Source organism: Pongo abelii, chromosome 8 (genome assembly GCF_028885655.2).
Source record: "Pongo abelii isolate AG06213 chromosome 8, NHGRI_mPonAbe1-v2.0_pri, whole genome shotgun sequence".
Lineage (NCBI taxonomy): Eukaryota > Metazoa > Chordata > Mammalia > Primates > Hominidae > Pongo > Pongo abelii.
In genome coordinates this window covers 111,270,360-111,291,528 of record NC_071993.2, presented here as the reverse complement: position 1 = coordinate 111,291,528, position 21,169 = coordinate 111,270,360, and the positions used below count along the sequence as shown (strand labels likewise).

The 21,169-nt window shown below is 45.4% G+C and overlaps 1 protein-coding gene across 1 annotated transcript in view; it reads right to left on the bottom strand.

The window, feature by feature from the left end:
• Positions 1–8,832: 8,832 nt before the first annotated feature.
• Positions 8,833–21,169, bottom strand: part of GSTO2 (glutathione S-transferase omega 2) — a 30,591-nt gene continuing 18,254 nt past the window's right edge. The window contains exons 6-7 of the mRNA XM_002821131.6: positions 10,561–10,667; positions 8,833–9,123 (exon numbers count right to left, since the gene is read on the bottom strand). Coding sequence (XP_002821177.1) covers positions 8,967–9,123; positions 10,561–10,667 — 264 coding nt within the window. The 3' untranslated portion in view covers positions 8,833–8,966. The remainder of the gene's footprint in view (positions 9,124–10,560; positions 10,668–21,169) is intronic.

Sequence of the window (21,169 nt, the reverse complement as noted above, 5' to 3'; positions counted from 1 at the left end):
TGCTGAATCAGCCCCACAAGGGTCTGGAAGCTGTAGGTCAGCCCCCAGTTCTCCCAGCCAAGGACAGTGAGTCAGCCCATACATACCCCATGTACTCCCACCCCAGGAATCAGAGCCAAGTGAGACTAGAGCAGGTGCTGTATGTAGAGCCAGATTCAGGGCCAGGGAGAAGGTCAGTGGTGTTCAGCCCTCTGGATATCTACAGCTTTGCCCGGTGCAGTTTCTAAGAAGCCCTCTCCATAGGGACAAAATGCCACAAAGAGGAAACAAATCTATGGAGAGGGCTTCTGGCCAGGCAGGGAAGCTGCACAAGCTCCATACATCCAGAGCAACACAAGATGCCACACTAAGCTGCGAGGTTGCTCAGCCTGAACATTTAAATCCAGAGAGAAACAAGAGCAGGTCCCCTGCCCTCTCTCCATATACCCTCTCAATATGGAGGCCTATGCAAGGTCCTGCCCACGAGGTTCCAGCCTTCATGACAAAGCTGGTGCTAAGGCCAAGGAGACTGAGAGCCTCACTATAAACAGCACAGGGACTAAGAGTGTGGGCTGTGTGTTCAATCTCTGCTATGCCATGTCCTAGCTCAGCAAGTCTCACCATTTCTAAGAGCCTTGGGTGTGCCTCAGTTTCTTCAACTGTAAAATAGGAATAATACTGCCCACCTCGTAGAGCCATTGAGAAGGTTAAATGAAGGGGCGTGTGTGATGCACTTAGCTTCGGGCCTGACAAACTCAACAACAGAAACTGTGGAGATTCTTCCCCTTGCTCTGAGGAGGGCTCCTTACAGCCCAACTCCTACTGCCTGGTTCCCCCAGCACTGTGAGCTGTCCCTCCACATGGGAGTGCCTCCTCCCACATGGGGGTCTGTCTTCCCTGGGGGTTCCCTCACACACCTCCCTTAGGGCCAGACGCTGGCCAGGTGCTCAGAAAATGTTTGTGCACCTCACAGGAGGGGTCTGGGGCATGCCCCTGTTTAGGGGAACAGAAAGGGTCTCTTGCCTCTGCCCTTCTGACCCCTCTGTTCTCCTTGTCCCTCTGCAGGACAGCCAGAGCCTAGACCTGCAGTTGCCATAGTAACAACAGAGCCAGACGGAGTACAAGGCAGGGCATCCCTGTGGCTCCAGAGAAGCAGCTACCTCTTCTAGACAGCAAAGTGGGGAAACAGCTATAATAGCGGCCTCATTGTGAGCTCCTGGAAGTGGCCTGGGTTTCTACATCATCCATCCATCCATCCATCCTTCCATTTGCTCAGTCATTCATCACTGCTATACACAAGGCACTGTGCCAAGCACCAGGAAAACAAAATCAAGTGGGACACTATTCCTGCCTTGAGAGAGCTCCCAGTCCAGGAGGGAAAGCAGAAGAGGAAGGCAGCAAGGGCAGGAGGTGAGGTAGTGCTGGTAGTGGGGAGGCCAAGCAGGGCACAGGTTAAGCGCACAGGCTCCAGAGTCAGCTTCCCACAAGCAAACCTCCGCTGTGCTCATCACTAGCTATGTAACACCTGGGCAAGCGACTCCATCTCAAAATCTCGGTTTACTGATCTATAAAATGGGAATAATTGGTACTTACCTCATAAGGTTTGGAGGTATTAGTAGTATACATAAGGTACCTAGCATATAGTAAGTGCTCAGTAAACAAGATTTACTATTGTTCTGAATCTACCCTACATTCCCTCCTCCAAAACCCAAGTGTGAAGCCTAAGTTTCTGGTTAGGGCTTCCTGCAGTTTCCTCAACTAACTCTTCCCCTAGCTTCCAGGATAAGCAGCCCTTGCTGCCACTGTACCTGGGATGTCTGTGTGTCCCCATCTCTCCACCTCCCTGCTGCTATCAGATCACCTGGGACAGTGTCTCAGATAAAGTCCCCAAAGAGGGTCTTTCTGTTTAGCAAATAAATGGCCAAAAACCATTAAGTGAAATACTTAAAATACCTCCCGCCCTTACCTTTCTACAGCTCCTCATTATTCATCCTGATACCCTCCTCTTACGGCAGAAAGGCACAAAGGGTGCCTGTGCTGCACATGCGCACACACACACTCCCTTTGAGAGATATTCTTCACCTGTGAACGTAACCTGACTATGCCCAGATTTAGCAACAGCTGTTCCTGCTAACAGTCATCCTCCCACTTCCCTGCCCCAGTCCTGTGATGCTGGAACAGAGGCTGCCCCTACTCAGGGTTCCCTAGGGGACAGCGTCATCACTAAGCAACCACTACCTCCATTGCTTTGTCCATCTCAGCCCCACGACAGGACTGGAAATGGCTCTTCATATTGGCTCCTATAGCAGGGAGCTGACTGTTGCTGCTCGACTGCTCCCTCTGGAGGGGGCAGTCTGCTAATGACACAGTAGGCCGGAGACCCTTGCTGTCTGCAAGGGGATTCCTGGGCATGGCAGGAATCCTTGGGAGGAAATGGCAGGGCAGAGTATTGCACAGTTCTTGTCCCTGGAGCACATGTGTAACCATCCTGTCTATGCGCAGCATGGTACTGGTGTGCTTTAGTTTTCCATTCAGCATCCAAGCTGCTTGGTAACTGGGCAGGCCTGCAGGCATTTCAAATCCCTCACATTTTAACCCTCGGAAAGAGATAACCTGCTCCAAGAGGAGACAAAGATTCTTTGCTTGACCAAACTTTAGTCAGGCTCCTGAACCTCCTCCTAGGTTCATCTGTGGGTGTCCTTGTAAAATTGTTTTAGCAAAGAACCCTGCTAAGTTAGTTTGGCAAAAGAACACCCCCACCTCAATATCAGATCATCCTTGATACCTGATCAAGTTCCTTGTCCTCCGCCAGCCCTCTGGTGATGTCTGATCATCCTGGCCTGTCTTCAGCAAGAATCCTGTTAGGTCAGTTTAGCTAGAATCCTCCTTATCCCTGACGTTTCCTCCGAGTGATTTTCAATCCACTGACCTCCGCTCTACTTCTGGGCTATAAATAACCACTTGTTCATCTTGTACTCAGAGTTGAGCCCAATCTCCCTCCCCAACTGCAAAAGTCTCATTGCAGCAGCCCCTATACCTATCGTGATGGTTATGAGTAAGTCTTCCTTCACATGCTTTAAACAAGTGTCAGTGAATGATTTTTTTCTTTAACAGAGAGTAGTGAGATTCTGAGTATTCTTCAGAAACACGGGAGAGAATATTTATTTTACATCATCAACAACATTGCAAGATTTCAGAATGCACAGTATTAAACTTGGCCTTGGGGTGAGAGGGAGGAGGACGGGGACGGATAAAATCGCAGCTTTCAAGGGATCACAGGTTGAGATTAAACCTGCACACAGGAAACAACCAGAAAACAACTCCAAACCATGAATCAAGCCATGTGCAATGTAGGACATCTAGTTCCACAAAGTGATGGGGGGAAGAGCACAGGGTTCAAGTCTGATCATTGGCAGAAGCCTCGTCATAATAGGGTTGCCTGCCATTCACTGAGTTTCACCCAGCTGGTACTAAGCCCTTGCATAGATGAGACCATCATTATTCAACAGCCCTATGAAATAGGTACTTAGCCATCCCATTTTACAGATAAGAAACTGAGGCTAATAGAGCTGAAGCAACTTACTCAAGAAAGTTAAGTTGCAAAGCCAGAATTTGATCCCAGTGCTAACCTTGAAGCCCTGTTTGTAACCCCTATGGCACACCACTTCTCTTTACATAAAGAAGAATTTTGATCTGAACTTTGCAAGAGAAAAGACTGGTTGGAAAAAAAAAAACAGAGGGCTGCTCTGAGGAAAAATAGTATGTAGAGGAAATGTCATTTTCAAAGGCTCAAGAGCGCTAACAGGCCAGATGAGAGCAAAATGTTTGAAAAGATCAAATGTTCAGCCTTCCAGGCACTCAAAGAAGAAGATAAATGGAAATGGATCTGCCAGGTGGGCACAGTGTTCGGTGTGTGTGTGTGGTGGGGGATGGGAACTGGAGACTACTCATTGAGAACTGCATTGGACTGGATATTTGGTTATTTGTGAAGACTTCAGACAACAAACTAAGCTAGGCTGATATAAATCACAGGGCAGTCAAGCTTGGTTCTCAACTCAGAGTAACCCAGTCTCCCCTCCATCAAGGCCAATGACTCTGACAAAGGAAACATGGGTAAGGAGACCTGAAGGTGAGAAACCAAGAAACGTAACACCTGCCCCCACCACCGCCCCCCCACCACCAAAGCTCCAAGGAACAATGTGGGAGCCACATGCAGGCAGTTTCTGCAGCACTGGAGGGATTGCTCTAGCTTGTACTTTATGATTTAGATTAAATCTACTTTAATTCTCAGAGTCATTCTGTCCTCCTAGGCCTCTGAGTCTGTGATGGGAGGGGCTGCCAAAAAGGTTTCTGAAATGCCTTCAAGGCCTTTTCCCCATTTTCTTGGCCATTAGCACTTGGCTCCTTTTTACTTATGCAAATTTCTGCAGCCTGCTTGAATTCCTTCCCTGAAAATGGGCTCTTCTTTTCTACCACATAGCTGGCTGCAAATTCTCCAAACTTTTATGCTCTGCTTCCCCTGTAAATATAAGTTCCAACTTAACATCGTTTCTTTGCTCACAAATATGAGCATAGGTTGTTGAAAGCAGCCAGGGCACATCTTGAATGCTTTGCTGCTTAGAAATTTTTTCTGCCAGATACCCTAAAATCATCACTCTCAAGTTCAAAGTGCCACAGGTCCCTAGGCCAGGAGCACAATGCAGCCAAGTTCTTTGCTAAAGCATAACAAAAGTGACCTTTGCTCCAGTTCCCAGTAAGTTCCTCATTTCCATCACCTCCTCAGCTTGGCCTTCACTGTCCATATCACTACTGGCATTTTGGTCACAACAATACAACCAGTCTCTAGGAAATTCTAAACTTTCCTTCATCTTCCTATCTTCTTTGGAGCCCTCCACACTCTTCCAACCTCTGCCCATTACCCAGTTCCAAAGTCACTTGCACATTTCCAGGCATCTTTACAGCAATGCCCCACTCCTCAGTATGTACAATTTTCTGTATTAGTCTGTCCTTACACGCTAAAAAGAAACACCTGAGACTAGGTAATTGATAAAGAAAACAGGTTTACAAAAACTGCATGTTCTCACTTATAAGTGGGAGCTAAATGATGAGAACACATGGACACGTGGAGGGTAACAACACACACTGAGGCCTATCAGAGGGTGCAGGCTGGGAGGAGGGAGAGGATCAGGAAAAATAACTAATGGATACTAGACTTAATATCTAGGTGATGAAATAATCTGTATAACAAACCCCATGATGCATGTTTACCTGTGGAACGAACCTGCACATCCTGCACACGTACCTCTGAACTTAAAAGTGTTTTTAAAAAGAGGTTTAATTGGCTCATGGTTCTGCAGGCTGTATGAGAAGTGTAGTAGATTCTGCTTCTGGAGAGCCCTCAGGAAGCTTCCTCTCATGGCAAAAGGCAAAGGGGGAGCGAGGTATCTCCCATGGTGGGAGCTGGAGCAAGAGGGGTCAGGGAGATGCTGCACGCTTTTAAACAACCAGAACTCATGAGAACTCACTCACTATCATCAGAACAGCACCAAGAGAATGGTGCTAATCCATTCATGAGAAATCCACCCCCATGATCCAATCACCTCCCACCAGCATTGCGGATTACATTTCAACACGAAATTTGGTGGGGTCACAGATCCAAACCATATCACAGAATTTTAGATCTAAAAGAAATTTCAAGTACCATTTAGTCACCAGCACCACGACCATAGCCAGCTGTCCCAGCCACACAAGCCCCGCCCCACTATGCTCCCTCCTCCCCCTAGCCATGTTAGATTGTAACTGCACTCAGTCCAGGCTAGGCTGTAGCTCAGAACCTCCAAGGAGGGGAACTCCACACAACCTCCATTTCGATGTTAACATCATCTATGACAACGACTTCTTTTAAATGCTGTGGTTTAAACTAATTTTTTTATTTTTCCAATCTGCAAAAGATAGAGAATGGCTCTGATATGGTTTGGCTGTGCTCCACCTAAAATCTCTTCTTGAATTTTAATCTGAATTATAATCCCCACATGTTGGGGGAGGGACCTCAAGGGAGGTGATTAGATTGTGGGAGTGTTTTCCCTATGCTTTTCTCATGACAGTGAGTTCGTTCTCCTGAGATCTAACGGTTTTATAAGGAGTTTTTCCCTCTTTGGCTCTGTACTTCTCTCTTCTGCCACCTTGTGCAGAAGGACATGTTTGCTTCCCCTTCCACCATGATTGAAAGTTTCCTGAGGCTTCCCCAGCCATGTGGAATTGTGAGTCAATTAAACCTCTTTCCTTTATAAATTACCCAGTCTTGGGCAGTTCTTTATAGCACCATGAGAATGGCCTAATACAGGCTCTCACCTTTAAATCCTTAAGTTTAGTGCTTTTTATAAGATAGACACCCACCAGGCATGATGACTCAGACCTATAATCCCAGCACTTTGGGAAGCCGAGATAGGAGGCTCACTTGAAGCCAAGACTTCAAGACCAGCCTGGTCAACATAGCGAGACCCCATCTCTATTATTTAAAAGAAAAGGGAAAAAAAGGTAGACACCAATTACTAAAAGTGATTATCTCTAGGACATAAGATAATGGAAGATTTTCTATTCTTTTACATTATTGTCTTTTTAACCCATATGTATTACCTTTCCACATGTATTATTTAAGAAGCATATGTTAAAAGTTCTTCATGGAGCATTATTTAATTACCTCCTTCCCTCTTTTCTCCAGGCCACATCCTTCTAGTTTTATTCAAAGATTGACAACTCAGTTTTCTCTGTGGGTCAGACGAGTGACAAAGAAGTGAGATGGAGGAAGTGTAAGGACGTGCAGGTGACCAGGACCCTGGTAAACTGCAGGGAGTATGTCTGGCCAAGAGGCACTCAAATCCCAAACTGGGCTATAGGCCACCAGGCTGCAAACCTCCCCCATGAGTGCTTTTCTCCATTCTATAATGCCTGGTTCTTCAAGCTTTCTAAATTAGTGTGTGGAGCCCCAAAAGAGAACACCTTCATTTTGGTGAGCCAGAGGCATGCCATTTCCTGTCGCATCAGTTGTAACTTTGGTCTTATGCCAAGCACTCACTAGCATGCAGGATTTGTACCGGCAAAAGGCTGATCAATCTCCTAAGTCCTATGAGAGGCCACAGGAGAAGATTCCCCTCTTCTTGAGCAAAGATCCCATGAAAACGGTGATTCACAGACCTCACTCAGCATTAACTAGGGTGCCATGGCAACAGGGCTCCACATCCGGAGCAGATGGTGTGGCAGACTGCCCCTGTCATGCAGTGCCTCTTCTGGAAGTTCTGGCCATCTCACCAAGCAGGCTTGTTTCTGTCCAGCTGGCACAGAGTAACACCTGGTAACTATTTACATGGGTCAAAATACACCCAGAGCCAGCAGATGGCAGGGCCAGGCTGAGACGTGGGGAGAGAGGAGGGCTGGTTTGGGCTGTCTCAGAGGCAGAGGCAGCAGACAGCTCCTTAGGGGGTACAGACAAGGCAAAACATCGCTCCTGTTGCTGCCTGGTGTCTCAGCACAGCTAGGAGGATGGGAAAGGATCCAGCATGAGCAAAGCTGAAATGATCACAGGCTGATCCTCAGACACTGAGATGAAACGGCATTGGACAAACTTGGTCTCCCTCCCATAGTACAGGCAGTAGATGCTCCCAGCCCAAGGGACCTGTTGGCAGCAGCCATCCTCAGCTCTTTGCTGTCTTCAGTGGGGTGGTACTGCCTGACGAAGCTGGCAGAGGGGCCACATCGGAGACAAGCATCCCCACACCAGACAAGCAGCTCCAAAGCGCTAGGTTTAAAACCTCAACCGAGATAAGAGGAGAGATGGGGGCTCCCAGGGACAGAGCCAAGGTCTTTTTCAACTTTATCCCCAGTGTGCCCCTGGGCTTGGTACACAACAGGCAACCAGAGGCATTTGTTGAGATGAATTGGAAGAGAGTGTGACGCAAATCCAACGGAATGACCTTTGCTTGTGGCTGGGTTTGGGGCGTGTGTATTTTTTTAAGGCAGGATGCCGGCTATAGAACATTTTGTGAGACATCCTGAGCCCTGACAGCACCAGTGAAATTCTGACGTAGTTAGTCCTGGGTGATAAACCGGTGTTTCATTTCCTGCTTTGGAATTCTTTCCAGTCACAAGACCCTCGGTGTCTCCAGGCCCATGGCCAAAGTTTGGAGAATTACACTCATACTCGCCCACATGGACAGCGACATTCATTTGCCAAATGGAAGGTATTTGGGCTTGGAGTGTTTTCTTCTTCCTTCTCTCTCTTCTTAAGCTTTCACCAGGGAGGTCTTCATAGGGTGCCAATCTGTAGTGACAAGCATCAATCATAGGTTGACCCTGAACCTCAGCATCAGCATCTGTACCAATAATCTGGAGATCAAACTAGGCCGAAGGCCAAGGAGTTAGGAGGCACACAGGCTCCCAAAATGTGCTCTGACATTAGCACCAGGCACTTTCTAGAAAACAGAAGCTACAGGCTAGGCAGGTCAGGTGGCTCATGTCTGTAATCTCAACACTTTGGAGACCACGTTGGGTGGATGGCTTGCGGCCAGGAGTTGGAGACCAGCCTGAGCAACATAGTGAGACCCTGTCTCAACAACACTTTTTTTTTTAATTAGCTGGGCGTGGTGACGCGTACCTGTAGTCCTAGCTTCTCAGGAGGCTGAGGCGGGAGAATCAACTAAGCCCAGGAGTTCGAGGCTGCAGTGAGCCGTGACTGTCCCACTGCACTCCAGCCTGGGTAACGAAGCAAGATCTTGTCTCAAAAAAAAAAAAAAAAAAAGCAGCAGCAGCAGCAGCAGCTACAGGCTAGAGGAGTCAGACAAATGATTATCGGAAGAATACATTTCCTGTTTTCATTTTATTGGGAACTTCAAAGAAAAGAAAGAAAGACGGATTGATTCCCAAGACAATCCGTGATGTAAACTCCCAACAAGCTGGGGAATTCTGGATTGTGAAGGGGTGGACGGTGAGACTCAGCACAGCCCAAAGTCAAAGGCATTAGGATTGTTCTGAAAATAGAGATTCAAGAAGCCCTGGAAAATGCTCTTATCCATGAGAAGAGCACAGACTGTGGGGTCCCACTTCATGGCTGATATCCAGAGCCGCAGGGCTGGCGTGTGGCTCACACAGCTGCAAGACAGGAAAGAAGCGTCAGCACAGCACAGGGGGAGGCATCAGGAAAGGGGATGCACGTTGCTTTTTAGATTTGCAAGATATGAAGAATGAGTTTATTTGGGGAGTTATCTTAGTTATCTTATTATCAAGTGAGAATAACTTACTGGAGGAAAATCTTATTTTTGGAATAGTTGAATGTTTAGAAGTTGTTGCTTCTAATAATACAGTGAAATACTTTGGACTGATGGCTCTGGGAAAATAACATGTCTGTGCTTCATTTTTTTGTTTTGTTTTTTAATATATATATATTTGAAAGCTTGAAAAACTTACATGTGCTTTACTGTTTGCCAACAAAAAGACAACCCTCTGAAACAAATATTCTTGGGTCATTCTCAGATTTTACTTTAGGAGATACAAAAAAATAAAGACAAATAATTTCCAAAACATTTTTTAAATGAATAAAACAATGATGAAACCTTGAAATCATGGAGCCGACAGGGCTCTTTCAAAGCTCGACCAGGATATGTAGTTCTGGGGTTTATAAGGCAATAAGCTGAAGATAATATGAGTGGGTTGTTGGAAATCCAGGACTAGAAGTGAGGTTTCCTAACCTGTGACTCCATGCTCTGTCTTCAGAGGATACAGCCTTTTGTAAATTTTATGTTTGAGATTGAGTTTTAAATATCCTGACAAAGAGAGCTGAAGTCGGAAGTGCGGGAGACAGTGGCTGGCTGGGCTCCAGCCCACGGGTTATGAAGGTGCAGACACAGTTCTGCTTCAGCAGGGCCGGATTTCCAAGTGCCAGAAATGTCCAGCACCCACCATGAGGGTGGCTTGGATTGGGGTGGACGTCCGCACACATCCAACTTCACTGAGCTTTGAAGTAACACAGCACTGTTCTGACCAGGAGCCTTACACAGCTATTTCTTCTCCTTTAATGTCCCTGCACTTCCATACTTCCATAGTGTCACTGCCATTTTGTTTGTATGTTCCAATATCAAGCATACATTACTACACAAATCTTTTTTATAAGGTTATTCCTATCTGGGGGAAGATTCCTCCGGGCAATGAGACATGACTAAGGTATACGGTGTCCACTGGGGACCCAGCAGGACCAGGTGGAGGCGTTGGGCACTATGACTGTGACTGTGACTCTCCATCTGCTCTCAGACCGGCCATGTGGGGGCACTGGTGAGGACAGCAGGCTCTGAAGTCTGTGGGAGGCTCCTGGACTAGGGGTCTTATCTGCAGAAATGCGGGCAAAGTGTGGGTCTGAAGTTAGCAGTGGAAAAGCACATGTGTTTTTAACAAGGAAGCACACACTGCCGTTTAGAAACCTGATTTGCTTCACAGACATCCTGAAACATGTCTACAGGGGGCATGCAGACCATCTTAACCATTGTTACTCAGTGTGACTCCGGGAATTTACCACCACGAGGTCAAATGTCTTACTCCAGTATCCCATACACATCCAGCCGCTCAAACCAGGGCCAGAGGAGGTAATCAATCATGGATATACAGGTTCCACCAAAGAAGGTGGTGTTCTGATACTCAAGAATCTAAAAATGGAAACAAAACAAAAGCAAATAAGTTTATATATCTGCTGACATGTTTATAGACACTAAATGTAAATCTCAAATTAATTCCCAGAGAGGGAGAACTGAGGCCCCTATTCTTCTCTCTCTGGTTAGAAAAATGCTTCTTCTCTTTCTCTGAGGTCTCCTCTGCCTCTTTTAGGGTCACACTCCTGGCCACCTCTGTCCCTTCCCTCCTTTCAACACTAGAGTGACAGTGTGGCTCATCTGATTGAAGAAACTGGAAGAACAACCCCTACAGAGTAGCCCAGTCCCTCCCTCTTAGCCTGGAGCAGCTCCTCCATGTGCTAAGCCTTCCAAGGATAAGCTGAGCCTTGGACAGAAGAGGCTACCCCTCAGGCCAGCACTGCCCATTACTTGAGGACAAGGTGAGCCTCAGACTGATGTTGAAGGCTAGCATTAGGAACCCCACTCAGGATCTCCCATTCTCCAAGATCTGCTTTATCAATAAGAAAGGGGATGCTGCCGGGCCTGGTGGCTCATGCCTGTATTCCCAGCACTTTGGGAGGCCGAGGCGGGCGGATTACCTGAGGTGGGGAGTTCGAGACCAGCCTGACCAACATGGAGAAACCCTGTCTCTACTGAAAATACAAAATTAGCCAGGCATGGTGGCGTATGCCTGTAACCCCAGCTACTGGGGAGGCTGAGGCAGGAGAATTGCTTGAACCCGCGAGGCGGAGGTTGTGGTGAGCCAAGATTGCGCCATTGCACTCCAGCCTGGCCAACAAGAGCAAAAAGTAAAAAAGAAAAAAGAAAAGAAAAAGAAAAAAAGGAAAGGGGATGCTCTAATCCCCATGCCTTATTATTTTATCGTCTCAATTAATTCAAAACTAAGGCAGAAAAGAGCATCCTATTTAATAGGCCCCCTCAAATTCCAACCTGTGTTCTTCTTCTTCTTCTTTTTTTTTAAGATAGGGTCTTGCTCTGTCACCCAGGCTGGAGTCCAGTAGATCAATCACAGCTCACTGCAGCCTCAACCTCCCGGGCTCAAGCAATCCTCCCACCTCAGCCTCCCAAGTAGCTGGGATTACAAGTACAGGCCATCATACCTGGCTGATTTTTACATTTTTTTTGTAAGGATGGGGTCTTGGGGTCTTGCCATGTTGCCCAGGGGTCTCAAACTCCTGAGCTCAAGGGATCCTCCTGTCTTGGCCTCCCACAGTGCTGGAAATACAGGTGTGAGCCACTGCACCTGGCCCCCAACCCTGTGTTTCTATCACACTTTTTTTTTCATTTGAGCTTTTCAAACTTCACATTTGTTGGCCACTCAATACTATTACTTAATGCATTAAAATAAAATTTCTCATTCCCAAATGAGACAAATCAACCCAGGTAGATGGACTGTAAAGAAAACAAACTCTCAACAGACAGGTAGCCAAAGACAGCCCCAAAAAAGTACCTGCAAATTTAAAAAAGCAAAAGTGTTTAGCAGAGGTTATTGTTGGTACAGGTCTTCCCAAAGAGAAAAGTATGGCACGAATTACCTGGTTCACTCAAGCAAGCTACTCATTTTGACCTATATAACTCATAATCAACTCAATATTTCCCTGTAGCTACAGATCTTGATTGCTGGGCCCAGGTGAGTTGTGGAAATAAGCTATACTCGTGTTTTCATCTGGAAATATCAGGGTTCTGGTGAGGGACAGAGGGCAAAAGGACCAGAATCAAACTGTGGATTAGGGTCCCGGGGCAGGGATGGCACTGGCAGCCAGGAGACACCCAGGCTTGCTTCTTCACATGCCAGGCCAGCTTGCTGACTCTGCTGTGGGGTGATTCAGAGTTGTAGGTAAGGACGTGAGCTCAGGAGCCAGCAGACTTGGTCCTGTGCTGTGTGCTGAGCTTGACCTCTGATTCAGCATGGAACCCAGGGGAAGTTACCTCCCCCGCAAGCCTCCATGTTCTCATCTGCAAAATGGTGGTCACGTTAGTGTGCACCACAGAGGTTATGGTGAGGAGTAAAATCACCGTGTATGAAGAACACTCTGGCCCCACTGAGTAAATGTGAGCTCCTGTGATGAGTGGGAACACAGGCCCCTGAAGGTGACACCCACAGAAAGCAAATCCATCCCTGATAGAAAGGATCAATGGGCTCCTACACCTGCCATCCTTTCTCAGAGGGGTTGCCCTAAAGCCTACGCCTTCACACCTCCCAGTGTGGCATGGAGGAGTCCCCCTGATCATTGTCCTGGAAGTCTGAAAAAAACATGTTAGGTGGCATTACCTTGTTCAAGGAAGCTAACAGGATGGCACTAAAACAGCAGAGTCTGACCAGTGAAAACTCAAAACAGAAGCTATTTATAGCCAGGTATGAATAAAATCTGGTTAGAGGGGAAAGGAACAAATCATTCCATTTTTAAGGATTCCAGAAGGCTCCAGACTTTACGTTCAGGAATAGATGATCATAACTCAAACTGTTATCACTGACTTTGAAATGTGTGCCTCTAGTTTGTTATTGGACTTCATGGCACAAATCAGAACCAAATCTACACCAAGCAACTCCGGAACATCTACGTAGCTCTTCTGCTTTACAGAACAGAGGTGTTCTTGGAAAAATCTTTGTCAAAACAAATCATAAATAGACATTTAATGGAACCCATGGTGGGTCCTTTGGTAAAGTGATGAGGGAGTTTTTAATTAGTAACTGATGTTTATTTAGTGTATATCTCTAAAGCTTTCCATTTACTCAAAGTAGGAGCATGCCTCTAAATATACATGATCTGATGGACACTATCAATTTATATACAAACACTCATAAAATAACCCAAGCCTTATCAAGGTATTCCGCACAGTAAAAAGCTGAGATAAGCATTAGGAATAAACGGATTGGTGATCCTTCACCAGTCCCCCGCTCAGCAAATGCACATACACATTTCCCTCACATTTTCCAAATGTGTCTTGAAACCACCCACATCAAAACTACTTGCATTTCCTAATACAGCTGCAGATTATTGAGCCCCATCCCAGACAGGTATTTCTCCATCTATTTCAAGCAGGGTAAGTCTAAAATCCCAACAGAAAAGCTGTCTTTCCCTAAACTAGCACAAAGTGCTCACTCCTTTACAGACGTAGGAGAACATCCTGGACAGGCCTCCCTGGAGGTTTGCTGAAGTCCTCAGGACTCTCGATAGGAGAGTTCCCTTCTGTGCAAACCTGGAGCCTTCCAGACATGTAAAATTACTTCTTCCCCTTAAGAATCCTGGAAAATTGGGACTGGAAGGACCCCTGAAACTCATCTAAGTGTGACCTCCTCATTTCACCATTTATTTCTACCATAATCATTACACAAAGGATTAGAAGTGTAGTGTAAAAATGTGTACTACATACTAAATATGAAAAATAATAAAATGCTATAATCAGGGAAAACGCAAGCTGGAACAGGTCAAAAACCAGGAAGAAAAACAGTATCAAGATATCACGTCCTGGGTCCTGCAGAGTTCCTTCAATAAAGCCTTGAATTTGACTCTTGAGTTTCCTGGCAGCCAAAGGGGAGAGGAAAACATGCTGGTAATGTGATTCCTGTCTCCCATGGAGACGTAAGGGGAGACTTGCTGTGCAGAGGAGGAAACCCAGTCCCAGGGAGGTTAACGGGCTCTCTGGTTTGCACCAGAACTAACACGCATATCACATTTTCCTAATTCTCAGACTAGTGTCAACCCTATGTCATTCAATTTCAAATATGTATTTTTAGACTCTAATGAAAAGCTTCCTCAAATTGCTTGAGCCAAGGAGTTTGAGACCAGCCTGAGAAACACGGTGAAACCCTGTCTCTACAAACAGTACGAAAATTAGCTGGACATGGTGGTGGCGCCTGTAGTCCCAGTGATGCCTGTAGTCCCAGCTACTAAGGAGGCTGAGGTGGAAGGATTGCTTGAGGCTGGGAGGTCAAGGCTGCAGTAAGCTGTGAGCATGCCACTGCACTCCACAGCAAGACCTTGTCGCAAAAAAAAAAAAAAAAAAAAAAAAAAAAAAAAAAAAAATTGGCCAAGCGCAGTGGCTCACGCCTGTAATCACAGCAATTTGGGAGGCCGAAGTGGGCAGATCACTTCAGCCCAGAAGTTTGAGACCAGCCCGGGCAACAGGGTGAGACGCCATCTTAAAATAAATAAATAAACAAAACAAAATAAAAATTAAACAAGCTTCCTCAAGTCTCTTGTGAATTCTTTTCTGTAAGAATGAAAAAGAATACCATGACTTGATATCTCGATATGGTTTTCCTTCCTGTTTTTTGACCTTCTGTTCCAGCTTTAAATTTAAGTAACAGAAAAAAGCTTGGAACCAGCAAACTCTGAAAGCTCCTCCTTCTCTACAGCCAAGGATTGGTTCGGCTCTGAGCTTCTCTGTGAAAAGAATTTCCTCCTTAGTTTCACCCTTTCATGCTCTCTGAATCAGAAGCTCAAGCCAAAGCAACTGACAGAGGGATGAGACATTCCGACATAATCATGATGAAAGAGCTTATCAGAATTCTCTCCTTCCTGTTTTATTCCACCGAGGAGCAGATCTTCAGGCAACTTTACTAAAATAGTTCTTTCTTGTACTCAATTTAAAATAAGTCCCTTGCATTTACCCCTCTGAAAAAATTTTAGGATAGAGGCAGAGGCAAAATAAACTGACAGACTTAACATCCAATGTCTTGTCTTTCTTAAGTGTTTTATCATCAGAAATGGAATGAAAAATGGGTGTTAGATCTAGATCCACTTAGCAGTAGTTATGTTAATATCCAATCCGTCCTTTTAAAGAATTCTATGTTGAGTTCTCCCACCTGATTATATATCACATATAAAGATACAGCCAGGCATAGTGGCTCACGCCTGTAATCCCAGCACTTTGGGAGGCTGAGGTGGACAGATTGCTTGAGCCCAGGAGTTCGAGACCAGCCTGGGCAACACAGCAAAACCCTGTCTCTACAAAAAAACTAACTGGGCATCGTGGTGTGTGCCTGCAGTCCCAGCTACTTGGGAGGCTGAGGTGGGAGGACCACCTGAGCCTGGGAGGTAGAGGCTGAAGTGAGCAGTGATCATGCCACTGCACTCCAGCCTAGGTGACAGAGTGAGACCCTGTCTCAAAAAAAAAAAAAGATATTGGTGATCAGACGCTGTGGCTTATGGCTGTAATCCCAGTGCTTTGGAAGGTCAAAGTGGAAGGATCTCTTGAGGCCAGGAGTTCGAGACCAGCCTGGAGCACATAGTAAGACCTTGTGTCTACAAAAAATAAAAAAGTTAGCTGGGTGTAGTGGTGCCCAGGAGTTCGAGGCTGCAGTGAGCTATGATCACATCACTGCCCTCCAGCCTGGGCAACAAACACAGCAAGACCCCCTCTCAAAAGACAAAAAAAAAAAAACAAAAAAAACCCAAAGATACTGGCCATTCTTAATGTTGAATAGCTTCCCTCACAATGGCATCCCTCACTTTCAGAACCACTGTCTTTTGTATGAACAAGCAAAGCAAAATAGCCTACTTAGAAAGTGTTTTTCTTCAAAGACCCCAGATATCCCCTATAAGGCTTCTACAAATGGCAGGGGAGGGAACTGAGGCTCTAGCTTCTAGGCCTCAGATATTCTGAAAACATTGACACATTTTCAATTCAGGCTTAAGAGTTCAAGAGGTTTGTTGGAGTCTTTAGTACAATAGAAGAGCTCCTTTCTAATGCAAACATGGTACCTTCCAGACATGTAAAATTACTTCCCCTTTAGTATGCTAGATATTTTGCAGAAAGGTGTTTGACCTTCTGGAATATTAGAAAAATCTATTTTAAAATTTTCTGTTCTCCAGTTCACTGAAAAATAAGACTACGGACGCGATGCAAATGAAGAGGAAGAGACTGCTTGGTAGGACGGGGGTGCACTGTTCTCACGCCCTGCACGCGAGAAGCCTGGCTGGAAAGGCACCTCATCTTCTGCGAGGGCCCCTCGGGCGCCGCCAGAGGGACGAAGGTGAACGTCAGCGTTTTGAGGTGCGCCCTGGAACACAAGGGGAAGGGGGAAGCGCGCGGGGCTCCCCCTAGTGGCCATCAGTGCGAGGCGCGTCGGCCGCGGCTCCCCAAGAATGTTCAACAGGAGGATGAAGAAATCTGCAAAGTTTTCGCGAGAGAAGCAAGATCATTAGGAGAAGCGAATCCCAGACATCTCCAAACCAGGCATTCGAGAGAGCTCCAGTCTTCAACTCTTTGGTTCAGCCTCAATAATTGAGCTTCAAACCTTGAAGCGGCCACCTCACCTTCACCACCATCTACACCATTGCCAAGAAATCCCAGGCCCCCAGTCTCGAAACAGTGTGGTGGCTCCCAGTGGGAGATGCTGTACTTGCTGGAGGAGGAAGAAAGAGTTTTTCCTCATGAAAATCGTTCTGAAAATGCAGAAGTCATCCCCTACTCTCTGCCCCCCCAAAAAGCAGAAGCCATCCTCCACCCTCTGTGGCCCCTAAAAAGACACAAAGCAACACGCCAGTACATCAGCAATACTGGCCCTTTTCCAGAAGCAGCGGAAAAGTACTCAACTCCATGGCAGAAATCTTTTATTAATTTTATTTTTTGTGGGCACATAGTAGGTGTATATATTTATGGGGTACATGAGCTATTTTGGTCCAGGCATGCAGTGTGAAATAAGCACATCATGGAGAATGGGGTATCCACTCCCCCAAGCATTTATCCTTTCAATTACAAACAACCCAACTGCACTCTTTAAGTTATTTCAAAATGTGCAATTAAGTTATTATTGACTATAGCCACCATGTGGTGCTATCAGATAGTAGGTCTTATTCATTCTTTCTGTGTTTTTTGTACCCATTAACCATCCCCACCTCCCTGCCAGCTCACACTACCCTTCCTAGCCTCTGCTAACTATCCTTCTACTCTTTATGTTCATGAGTTCAATTGTTTTGATTTTTAGATTCCACAAATAAGTGAGAACATGTGATGTTTGTCTTTCTGTGCCTGGCTTGTTTCACTTAACATGATCTACAGTTCCATCCATGTTGTTGCAAATGACAGGATCTCATTCTTTTCATGGCCAAATAGTACTCCATTGTGTATATGTGTTACATTTTCTTTTTTCTTTTTTTTTTTTTTGAGACAGAGTGTCGACAACTCTGTCACCCAAGTTGGAGTGCAGTGGTGTGATCTCAGCTCACTGCAACCTCTGCCTCCCAGGTTCAAGCGATTCTCCGCCTCAGCCTCCTGAGTAGCTGGGATTCCAGGCAGGCACTACCATGCCAGCTAATTTTTGTATTTTCAGTAGAGACGGGGTTTCACCATGTTGGCCAGGCTGGTCTCGAACTCCTGACCTTAAGTGATCCACTAGCCTTGGCTTCCCAAAGTACTGGGGATTACAGGAGTGAGCCACCACACCTGGCCTGTATCACATTTTCTTTATCCATTCCTCTATTTATGGACACTTAGGTTGCTTTCAAATCTTAGCTATTGTAAACAGTGCTGCAACAAACATAAGGGTCCAGGTATCTCTTTGATATACTGATTTCCTTTCTTTTGGGTGTGTACCCAGCAGTGGGATTGCTGGATCATATGGTAGCTCAATTTTTAGTGTTTTGAGGAACCTCCAAACTGTTCTCCATAGTGGTTATACTAATTTACATTCCTACCCCAGTGTACGAGGGTTCCCTTTTCTCCACATCCTCACCAGTATTTATTATTGCCTGTCTTTTGGATGTAAGCCATTTTAACTGGGGTGAGATGATATCTCATTGTAATTTTGATTTGCCTTTCTCTGATGATCAATGATGCTGAGCACCTTTTCATATGTCTGTTTGCCATTTGTGTGTCTTCTTTTGAGAAATGTCTATTCAAATCTTTTGCAGGGCAGAAATGTTTTGAGCTCATAAAAGATAAGTGGAGGTTCTTAAGATTTCAAATCTCAGATCCCTGCTAAAATGATATAGCTGAGGCTGAGCTAACCATGTGATGACCCAGTTCCCTGTAAAACAAAACTAGGGTGTGGAACAAACCTAGGGCATATTTAAGACCATTTTCTCCTCTGGGAAGGAGCCTTAGAGGGAGGACCTGCAGCAGAACATGCCCCTCTTGCTGCCCATGAGTTATGACCTAGATTCTCCATGAAGGTGCAGAATACAACTCGTCAAAATTTGGGGATTAAAGGACCACTCTGAAAATTCTATGCTGGCATCCTTTTAATGAGCTTAATTCTTATCTTCAAAATATATTTGTAGGGCTGGGTGTGGTGGCTCACACCTTTTATCCTAGTACTTTGGGAGACCAAGGTGGAAGGATCACTTGAGCCCAGAAGTTCGAGACCAGTCTGGGCAACATGGCAAAATCCTGTCTCTACAAAAAATACACAAAATTAGCCAGGCATGGTGATGCCTGTAGTCCTAGACACTCAGGAGGCTAAGGTAGGAAGATCACCTGAGCCCGAGAGGTCGAGGCTGCAGTGAGCCATGATCATGCCACTACACTCCAGCCTGAGTGACAGAGTGAGACCCTGTCTCAAAAACAAAAAACTAAAACTAAAACAAATCACAATATATTTGTAAGATAGTGTGGGGGAAAAGCTAGGAGGGTAATGCTTGACCAGTCAAATGTCTGTAAAGCGATTGGTGGTAGATGAAAATATAAATGAATATTTATCAAGTCTCTGAAGTGGGGAGAGGACTTCCTACACATAAAACAGTGGAGGAAATCATAGCAGGAAAGCCTTATAGCACAATACTTTCAAATGCTGTACTTCCATATGCAAAAATATACAAGCCAAATTAAAAGTCAAAAGAAAACAAAAATGTGTTTTAAAACCAGTCAAATATCTTTTCTATACAAGGAACGCTTTAAAAGGAACTTTTACAAATCAACAAAGAAAATTAGTAAGACTCTGATGGCCAGATAGGCAAAGCCCCTGAACTGAACAGACAAATTTTACAAGACCAGGAGCAAGAGATGACATACTTCGGGGAAAACCTTCCACTTCCCTGGCAATCAAAGAAATATGCATTAAGTCAACAATGAGGAACTACAGTGTATCTCCACAGCAAATATTATTCAACAAACAAATATCTTTTTGAATGAACTCTCCCACCAGTGAAAAGGAGATAGGGCAAAGAGCATTTTCACCTACTGCTGGCAAGGGGCAAACAACACAAGTCTTTTGGGAAGCAATTTAGTGAAATACAGTCCAAGCCTCCGATGTGCTCATTATACCCTTTGATCTGGTAATTCCATTCCTGAGAGTCCAGCTTAAGAACATATTCTAAAATAGAGAATATGCTTTTTATGCAAAGAAGCTGATGTTCCCTGCAGCACCGTTCAAAACGGAAAAGGACTGAAAACCATCTAAACACTCCTAATTCGTGTGCTGGATAAATAACTTTATGGTTTATAAATATGGCAAAGTATGCAGACATTAAAAGTGTTTTTGGCCGGGTGCGGTGGCTCACGCCTGTAATCCCAGCACTTTGGGAGGCCGAGGCAGACGGATCACGAGGTCAGGAGATGGAGACCATCCTGGCTAACACGGTGAAACCCCATCTCTACTAAAAATACAAAAAGAAATTAGCCGGGCGTGGTGGCGGGTGCCTGTAGTCCCAGCTACTTGGGAGGCTGAGGCAGGAGAATGGCGTGAACCCGGGAGGTGGAGCTTGCATTGAGCCGAGATCGCGCCACTGCACTCCAGCCTGGGTGACAGAGCGAGACTCCGTCTCCCCAAAAAAAAAAAAAAGTGTTTTTTCTACTTTTAAAAATTACATATTTAATACAGAAATACATTCCCATCATTAAAAAAAATCAAACACAGAAAATAGTGTAAAAGGCAAAATCTTCCCTCCCCATCCCTGCCCCTTAACCACTTTTCTTACCCACCCCAATTCTAATCAGTCCCCTTCCCAGTGTGAGACGCTACCAGGAGGTGGATGTGTTTCTCTCTAGATACTTTTCTAGCCACTTATTTACATGTATATGCACATCTGCATGGTTCAGTTTTGTTTTCTTCTACTAAAATGGGATCATACCACCTGTATTACTGTGTGATTCATTTAATATTTCTAGGCAATCTTTTAATGTCAGTACACATAGATTTACCTCATTCACTTTCAGCCGTTCCACAGAATTCCACGAGGCAGACATGATTTGCTTAACCACTCACCATCTAATGAATACTGTTTCCTAATTTGTCATCATCACAAATAATGCTGCTGCTCTAAGAAACACTCTTATACATGTAAATAAGCATTTACAGAGTTTATAAAAATTGGCCAGGTGTGGTGGCTTACACCTGTAATCCCAACATTTTGGGAGGCCAAGACAGGTGGGTCACTTGAGCCCAGGAGTTCGACACCAGCCTGGGCAACAGAGGGAGACCCTGTCTCTACAAAAGTTAAAAAGAAAACTAGCTAGGCATGGTGGCACACGCCTGTAGTCTCAGCTACTCAGGAGACTGAGTTGGGAGGCTCCCTTGAGCTCAGGAGTTCGAGGTTGCAGTGAGGCGTGATTGCACCCTTCATTCCAGCCTG